A 9,454-nucleotide genomic window follows, 5' to 3' on the forward strand; every position below is an offset into this window, starting at 1 on the left:
CCTGCTTAAACTTCTCCACAACTTTATTCCTGACCTGCCTGGTGTGTTCCTTGGCCTTCATGATGCTGTTTATTTACTAATGTTCTCTTCACAGAACAGCTGTATTTATACTGAGATTAAATTAAACACAGGTGGACTCTATTTACTAATTAGGTGACTTCTGAAGGAAATCGGTTCCACCAGATTTTAGTTAGGGGTATCAGAGTAAATGGGGGCTGAATACAAATGCACGCCACACTTTTCAGATATTTATTTGTAAATAATTTTCAAAACTAGTTCTCATTTTCCTTTCACTTCACAATTATGTGCCACTCCCAATGAAATACATTTACGTTTTGGTTGTAATATGACAAATTGTGGAAAATTTCAAGGAGTATGAATACCTTTTGAAGGCACTGTAGCGGGTGAAGATCTTTCGAATAAGGGCAAAGAAAGCAACTAAATACTTATTCAGAAGAGCAGAAAGAATTAGTAAAGTTGTCACTTTAGTTTTAATGCCCGCTATGTTGATTTCTCCTGACTTCCCCATCCAAAGAATGGTGCAACCAGAGTTAAGAAGTAAGAAAAAAATCTCACCTATGGGGACACAGATATCCATGAAAATCTTACCGTAGTTCTAAGTCTTCTCACTTTATCCAAAACTTAATTTACTGTTCCAGCTCTGCTACCTTACATAACTTTTTCCAGTGTTGTTTTTATCATTTTCTTTAAAGATGAACTTCAAACAGATACAAAAGGTGCAAAATAGCTAAACTCTAATTACTAACACACCATTAAGTCCTGGTTCACACTGATGCGGTGCGGAATTCGCAGTGTTTTCTGTGCGAATTCCACACCGCATCAGAATCGCACCCTGTTCATGCAAACCTCTGCGGGTGTGTATGTTAAGCTAACAACACCCCGAAAGCGGTGTGCAAAATGCGGTGTGATGTGCAGAATCGGATCACATAGGATCAAAAAGAGTCCTGCACCTTTTTGTGCAGGTGAGCTGCGATTTGAGCCATACTTAATGTATGGCTCCAATCGTACCGCACACAAATCGCATGTGATTTGTACAGGAATGTGATGCGGTTCCTGTGTGAATCACATGCGATATACCACACCGCATATATGTGAATCCAGGCTAAATGTTTTTTTTTTAAATGCAGGCAGTACCTAAATCTAATTTGGTATCAGCCTTGTCCAGTCTTCTAGACAGTCTGTATAGCAGAGCTCAGAGTACAGAAGGGAGAAACAGCACAAGGAACCAAAACACCATAAAGTGTATCTTTTAAATGCAAGCAGTACCTACAGTGAAGGAAATAAGTATTTGATCCCCTGCTGATTTTGAATGTTTGCCCACTCACAAAGAAATGATCAGTCTAAAAATCGAATGGTCGGTGTATTGTAACACCAAGAGACAGAATAGCAACAAAAATTTCAAAAGAAATGCATGTCTAACAAATGATGCACTGATATCATGTTCATGAGGGAAATAAATATTTGGTCTCCTTCACAAAACATGACTTAGTACTTGGTGGCAAATCCCTTGTTGGCCATTACAGAGGTCAGACGTTTCTTATAGTTGGCCACCAGGTTCGCACACATCTCAGGAGGGATTTTGGCCCACTCCTCTTGGCAGATCCTCTTCAAGTCATTAAGGTTTGGTGCCAGACGTTTGGCAATTCAAACTTTCAGCTCCCTCCACAGATTTTCAATCGGATTAAGGTCTGGAGACTGGCTAGGCCACTCCAGGACCTTAATGTGCTTCTTCCTGAGCCACTCCTTTGTTGCCTTGGCTTTGAGTATTGGGTCATTATCATGCTGGAACACCCATCCACGACCCATGCCCTGGCTGAGGGAAGAAAGTTCTCACACAAGATTTGAAGGTACATTGCCCCGTCCACTGTAACACTGTAAATCTGACTTGATATCAACCTTGTGCAGTGTTCTCAATGGTCTGTACAGCAGAGCTCAGAGTACAGAAGGGAGAAGCAACACAAAGAGCCAATCAGTGGTGCTGCAATGTAAAAGAAGACATGCTGATAGGAGGAGAGAGCAGAGTGAATAGGAGATGAGCTTACCAGTCTGCTGCTTCTCTGTTCATTGACATGTTACAGGGTGGGGGTGGAGAGGAGATTATTAGTAGTATTATATTATACAGGATTTGTATAGGGCCAGCAGTGCTGTACAGTGCATGAGGGAAGACAGTACAGTTACAATACAATAAAGGAGGAATTAGAGGGCGCTGCTCATTAGAGCTTACAATCTAAAAGAGATCTGTAAGATCAGGACCCCTCCTCTTCTAGACAGTGCTGTGCTGTGCAGCAGAGCTGTGTAAATCTCAGGGCTTGATGGACATAAATACAAATCCTTTGCCAGGTAAAATAGTTGTTACATATGTGCTTAATCGGTGTACAGATATTTGCTTGGCATTCAGCTGTAAAGTTAGACTTTTGTTTTACACTGTCTCTTTCTCTTCCAGGGCTCTGACGTAAGTGCCAGAAAAGTACGAAGGAGGGAAAAAAACAGAGTGGCTGCCCAGAGAAGTCGCCGGAAACAGACGCAAAAAGCGGACAAGTTACACGAGGTAAATCTGAATGAAGAATCTATTAAATCCTCATGCATTACCATGGTATCAAATGTTCTATTATAATATAAGTAACAAGTGCATACTCACAAAAGGCTGCCTTAGCTCTGAGGAAGGGAGTGCGTCTCCCGAAATGCGTCAGCTATTCTGTTCCACAGGACCCCCGTTGCCTGGGACTGATATATTTGGCTCCATATCTGTTTTTATGGTCCTTTTGTGAGTATGAACTTGTTACTTTTTTATACTAAAGCATTTGATACCACGGTAATGCACCAGGAGAGTGTGCCCTGTTGTGTTTTCTCTTGTCAGTGCTAAGATTTCCTCATCTTCAGAGGGCTGCACCTCATCAAGTGACAGTTAACATGAGACACTGTAGAGAACAAAGATTTGAGTGCCGCTAATCTTTTGATGCATAAACTTGCATAGATTGTACGCCCCTTGAGGGTTAGGGACTGATGTGAATGTACAATATATATATGTAAAACGCTGCGTAATTTGACAGCGCTATATAAGTACCTGAAATAAATAAATAAATAAATAATGTCAGGGTGTGTGGACATGGTAGATCTATTTCTGACAATGATCCGCAGCAGTACCTGCACTGAGATTAAAAATCCGTTATCTGCAGCAGAAAGCTAGTTTCTAGGCGAATCATTCTGTGACTGGTAGAGAGGGGAATAGTAGGATGGAATCACACTGTGTGTAATGGCTAGATTGTGTCTGCTGGAAGAGGTATGTTTGCCTGTCTAGGCTTGGAACACAGCACAAAGCCATTTATATTCTCTTTTTAGAGGCAGTGTCTACAAACCATCGAGCTCCCTCAATCTCAAAACACCCCTTTATGTCTTTTACCTGTTGTTTCTATTTATTTTTTTTAAATAAAGTGAGAAAGGGTTTGACTAGAACCTCCGCCAGGATTTTATCGCTTTAACACAAATCCGCCCAGCACCGTAACCTTTGGTTTCCTTGGTTGGGAATCTATGGCCAACAGTGACACCTCCAATAATCATTTGAAGAGAAAGCCAGCACTCAACCAGTGGACCTCAAGATTATATTGAGGTCATATTACGAGAACAATGTGCAAATATACAGAGTAAACCATAAGACACCAATGTTCCCACCATTTCCCCACCATTGGATCCCATTTCTCAGGGTGACAGAGCTTGGTGACTCCCAAAATGTTGGTTGATCTCATTATCTCAAATCTTGAGGTCCTCTGGCTGAGTGCTAGCTTTCTCCTCAAAGGATTTTATTCTGTGTCCCCTTCTCAAAGATTTTCCATCATTTCTACAAGAAGTGAGAGGGACTCTCCTGAACTTGAGGACCCCTCTTCTCACAGTTGCCATCTCAAGGAGATTTTACCTCTACCTAAGACCTCGTACTCATGGGGTGTACTACAGCGTATGCTTGTTCATGAGCTGTGTTTAGCCGCATGGGGGTGCACCGGTGCTCTATGTATGTCCATGCAGGCAATGCCATTCTTGTCAATTGGAATGCAGTGGCTGCATGGATGCGGCTGTTGTTCCCAATTCGAGAGCCGTGCTAGTGCACAGCCTCCGAATGCATATTGTCTGCATGTGGGACCGTGCGCTTGCACCTATGCGGTTGTCAGATTGGGAGCAGCGGTTGTGTTCATGCAGCTGCTGCAACCCCATTGACATGAATGGGCCTGCCTGCACAGGGAGGCATTGCCATGCGGGTAAACATGGCCTTTGCATGGGCATACGCTGTGAATGTGAATGAGGCTTAAAACTAGAAAAAAAACACGCACAGTATGTGCCTTGTAGTGTACTGCATTAGCCCTTAGCAGATGCTGGAGGGTTACAGTTCTTTGTGTTTCTGTTGGAGTCCATCGGTTTGACCTCTACACTTAGGGGTTCATTTGCTAAAGGCTAATAGACTGTGCACTTTGCAAGAGAAGTTGCTCCAGAGCTTAGTAAATGAGCAGAAGCTCTGCAGACTTCCATCATCCAATCATGTGCAAGCAAAAATGCCTCATTTACCAAACTCTGGAGCAACTGCACTTGCAGAGTGTACAGTCTATTTGCCTTTAGTAAATCACCCCCTAAGTTCCCAAGTTTGTATGCATGCTGTAACCTTTATATGGGGTTCTTGTTCTTTTTTTTTTGCATTTTTTAATATTTTCAGAGAATGTACCCGGAAGATATGAAACACACTAAGTTGGGTGGGAACACCAAAGACTCCCAAGTGGATGAGAACAGAGTCAGGAATTATTGCAGGACATCCAAAAGACTCATCCCAGAGGGTTCAACCCAGGGGCGGACTGACAACTCATGGGGCCCCCGGGCAATAGGGGATCATGGAGCCACTGTGTCCTTGCCCAAACTCAAAAAAGCCTATGAAAAAGGTACCAAGGGCATCTCATGGGGCCCCCTACTGGCCCCGAGCCCTCGGGCAGTGCCCAAGTTTCCAAATAGTCAGTCCGCCCCTAGTTTAACCTATAATTAAAGTGATATTCAAGGCAAATAAAAAAAAATAATAATAATAATAACAAACATGTCGTACTTACCTGCTCTGTGCAATGGTTTTGCACAGAACAGTCCCAATCCTCCTCTTTTTGGGCCCCCAGCCGGCGCTGCTGGTACCTCCCTCCTGCCTAGTGCCTGCAGAGCAAACAGTTTGCTTTTGGGGCACCCAAGCAGGCTCCTGATCCACTTCTCTGCATGTCCATTCACACACAGAGCTGTGGCTCATCGCCGCCCACTCTCTTTCCTCATTGGCTCACTGGCTGTGATTGGCAGCAGCCAACGAGGAGGAAGAATCCCTGGAGAGCTGAGGCTCTCATGCACATTGCTAGATTGCGACGGGGGTCAGATAAGTATTAGGGGGATGCTGCGCACAGGTTTTTTACCTTCATGCTTAGAATTCATGAAGGTAAAAAAAAAACCTTGAGCCTTTACAACCACTTTAAAGTGTTACTTTTGGATGGACTGATCCTTTAAGTTTTTTTTTTACTGGTTTCTATGAGACTTTGGAAATCATTGCTTTTGTACTTTAAAAAATAAATCAGTACTACTTTTATCAGGAGATAACAGAGTGTATAACTCTCGTTTTATGGGGGAGGGGGGTTTAATTTTCCTTTTGCGGAAGTCTGTATAGGCACACGTGCAGTATCCACTCTGCAAATCACCCACTTCTGGCGGTTTGCCCTGGTCAGTTGGGAAGTGAAGATGAAAGTAAAACTGAAAAGCAAAACCATCTATGTCCCAATAGGCTGGGTTATGAGCCGAAGCTCCAGTATTTCCCAATTCGCCTGGGACTTCCAATAGCTGTGGTGGTGCAAGTGTGCTCAGATCTGCAATCTGCAATTCTAGGAAGATTTAAAGCAGACTTGACAACATTCACAGCTGAGAGGCCAAATCTACGAAAAACATTTTATTTTGGATAGAGTGGTGAAGGTTTAGAGCCTCTGTTAGGTGTTTTTTTTTGCTGTTTGCATACAGTAGCTTGCAGTTGTCCCTTATTTGTAGGGACTGTCCCTTTTATTGACCCGCATCCTCCTAAGTTGTCTCTGAATTTAGTCTGATGCAATAATGATTAATAATTGTAATAAGGATAGAAGAGTTACAATGATCACAGTAACAGTACAGGTAAATAGTAGCAATCCGTTATATATAATGCGGCACATCTCAACTTTTTTTTCCCTGGAGAAACCCTTGAAATTACCAAATAAAAGTGAGCTAAAATGTGATATTCTCTTAGTGCAACAATCTTATAAAATTATGGAATTTGACAAAAATCAAATTAATTTGTGATGCATCAACACTGAACACATACTCATAATTTGTGTGAAAAATCAAAATTATATCTAAGTGTGTCGCGCTTCACAATATATATTAAATCAATAATAAACATATGACTTAAAATGATATAAATGTGAAAAAACCACGTGCTTCAAACAGTGCAATATCCTGTGCAACAAAATATAAATATAAAAAATATAAAAATATAAAATATAAAATATTTTAAAATATTAAAATATATTTTATATATTTTTTATATTTATGTTTTGTTGCACAGGATATTGCACTGTTTGAAGCACGTGGTTTTATCACGTTTATATCATTTTAAGTCATATGTTTATTATTGATTTAATATATATTGTGAAGCATGACACACTTAGATAAAATTTTAACCCTTGAAATTACCTTTAAAAGAAATCCCTAAGTATAACTATTCTTAAAAATTATCTCCCCCCCCCCTGCTCCTGCCTATCCTGCCTAACCTGCAAAAAAAAAAACAGATCTGTGTACATACCTATTTTTAATCAATTCCGGTAGGTTATGTGATCCTACAACTCTGTGTAAGGGAACGCTTGGGATCATGTGACTGGCACTGGACACATACAGTATAAAACACACATTCTTCTGTTTTAAATGTCACTATATGCTGAAGACTTTCCTCCAGAAATCCAGGTTGTATGGAGGATATGGCAATTTGCTCGCTGGACAATATTCACAAGCAGTTTAACTCCCCAACAAGACAAAGAAATAGAATCCAGTGTAGTTCTACTTCAACTCAACACATTACAAGGATGTTTTTCTTTTGAAGTGTAAAAGAAAATGCGGTTGATTTACTAAAACTGGAAAGTGAAATATCTAGTGCAGCTCTGCACAGAGACCAATCAGCTTCCAGTTTTTTTTTGTCAAAGCTTAACTGAACAAGCTGAAGTTACAAGCTGATTGGCTACCATGCACAGCTGCACCAGATTTTTCTCTCTCCAGTTTTAGTAAATCAACCCCAATGACTTTCCCAAACCTTACTCTGCAGAGGTGGAACACTGAAAGTAAAGCAGCATTGTGAGACTGGGAGTGTCTGGCTAACTACTGCACTATAAAAGGCTAAACAGAAGGGGGAAACAGGGGAAGAGACCAAATACACAAAAGCTAAATAATGATTGATGTTTTACTATCTTTGTTGTGTAGCATATTGCTTTACACTCTTAAATTCAGTTTAAAAGAAGCTTACTTGTGTCGGTGGGGGTTACTCTTCTTTGGTATTACTAGAAAGGAAATCAGCTGTGGGCAGCACAGTGGCTAAATGGTTAGCACTTCCGCCTGACAGTACTAGGGTCATTAGTTAAAATCCCAATGACTGCACCATCAGCCTGGAGTTTGCATATTCTCCCTGTGCCTGCGTGGGTTTCCTCCAGGTATCCGGTTTCCTCCCACACTCCAAAGACATGCTGGTAGGTCAATTGGCTCCTGTCTAAATTGGCCCTAGTATGTGTATGTATGAATGTTAGTATGGATATGTATGAATGTGAGGGGCCTTAGATTGTACACCCCTTGAGGGTTAGGGACTGATGTGAATGTATAATATATATATATAGATATAGAGATAGATATATGTAAAGTGCTGTGTAAATTGATGGCACTATATAAGTACCTATATTAAATAAATAGCTGTGTGTAAGAAATGATCTTCTCTCCCAACAAGGTCTTCATCTTTATGTTTTTCTTTTGCAGGAATATGAATGCCTGGAACAGGAAAATTCCTCTCTTAAGAGGGAGATTGGAAAACTCACGGACGAACTGAAACACTTGAGCCAAGTATTGAAGGACCATGAACAGATATGTCCATACTTACGCTGCCCGGTGAACTTTGTGACTGTGCCCAGAGTGGCAGATCCCCTATCCGGCTGCTTGCCCCGGTGACCACTACTGTTTAGAAATAACCAAGATTTTACCAACCCAACAATTGGAATCCAACAGATCCTCTTTACAGAGTTTCCTGAAGCCAAACTCCAGACAGATATAAAAGACACCAATTAATGCTCTCCGTATTTATTAATATGTCTTTGAATGTAATTTGTTTTTAATACAAGTGGTGCAACAACCTGAATTTAACTTGGTATTCACCTCCTGCTGTCTCTTCACAGCAGAGCTTGGACTGAGGGAGGGATAAAGAGCCCAGGGAGCCAGTATGTTGCAGTGGAAGGGTCATGCTGAGAGAAGGAGAGGATAGAGTGTTAGAGATACAACTTTAACAGAGTGCTGCTACTTTTTTTTTTTTTTACTGTCCAGTCACATGGTGGGATAGGGTGTAAGTGAAAGTGAAACTGCAGCAGAGAAAGATCAGGTCTCCTCCTCTACCAGGCTGTGTACATCTCCAGACTAGATGGACAGAGATACAAATAAATTTTTCAGGGCTCCTATATGTGTATTTCATCTGTGTATGTAGTTGTTTGCCTGGAGTTCTACTTTAAGTCAATTCACCAACCCAATGGGATTTACTAAGTGGCAGCTATCATGTGCCTATGAGATTAGAAGAATCAGGATGGTACCTGAAGATTCTGTGTTCCCCCGATATCTCTGGACATTTCTTACTACTACTGCCCTCTGTACATCTGGTGTTTACAATTGTTAAACCATCCTACCTGAAAATATGATTATTGTTACGTTTTTTAATGGTTTTTGTTATTAATAAATATTTTTTTTCAAAAAATCCTATAGACAAGTCTTCCATTTTATACATTTTTTTCAACTTTTAGGCATGTATGTAAGTAACTTTCAGGGAAAAAAATGGAATTGGAATGAATTAATTTGTTTTTGATAATGCGAGGAAGGTTTAGATCCTCCATTAGAGGTCTGTTGTCTGTGTCTCTATTGGGGAGATTTCTCCCTATTTCCTGTCCACAGGGACACAGGGAAAACATTTTTAGTAGAGTGGGGAAGAGTTAGAAATGCTGATGTTTTTGTTGCTGTCTGCACCTTTCTGTCTGGGTGTCACAAGTGCAGGAAGTGAGAAAAAAATCTACCTAATGAGGTCACAAGAAGATATAAAACCATAAGAAAAAATGGAAGTCTTTAAACTTCTTCCAAAATTAAAAAGGCACAGACTAGCAGAAACAGAAGTTAATTG

At 40.8% G+C, this 9,454-nt stretch overlaps 1 protein-coding gene across 2 annotated transcripts in view; it reads left to right on the forward strand.

Annotated features, from left to right (window-relative positions):
• Positions 1 to 8,992, forward strand: part of BATF3 (basic leucine zipper ATF-like transcription factor 3) — a 40,457-nt gene extending 31,465 nt beyond the window's left edge. For both annotated transcript variants that reach the window (XM_089677850.1, XM_089677849.1), the window contains 2 exons: positions 2,465 to 2,569; positions 8,059 to 8,992. In XM_089677850.1, the coding sequence (XP_089533976.1) occupies positions 2,465 to 2,569; positions 8,059 to 8,247 (294 nt within the window). In that variant the 3' untranslated portion in view covers positions 8,248 to 8,992. The remainder of the gene's footprint in view (positions 1 to 2,464; positions 2,570 to 8,058) is intronic.
• Positions 8,993 to 9,454: the final 462 nt, after the last annotated feature.

The sequence above is a fragment of the Staurois parvus genome, unplaced genomic scaffold (genome assembly GCF_062004578.1).
Source record: "Staurois parvus isolate SC_StPar_1 unplaced genomic scaffold, SC_StPar_1.0 ptg000192l, whole genome shotgun sequence".
In the NCBI taxonomy this organism is placed as follows: Eukaryota; Metazoa; Chordata; class Amphibia; order Anura; family Ranidae; genus Staurois; species Staurois parvus.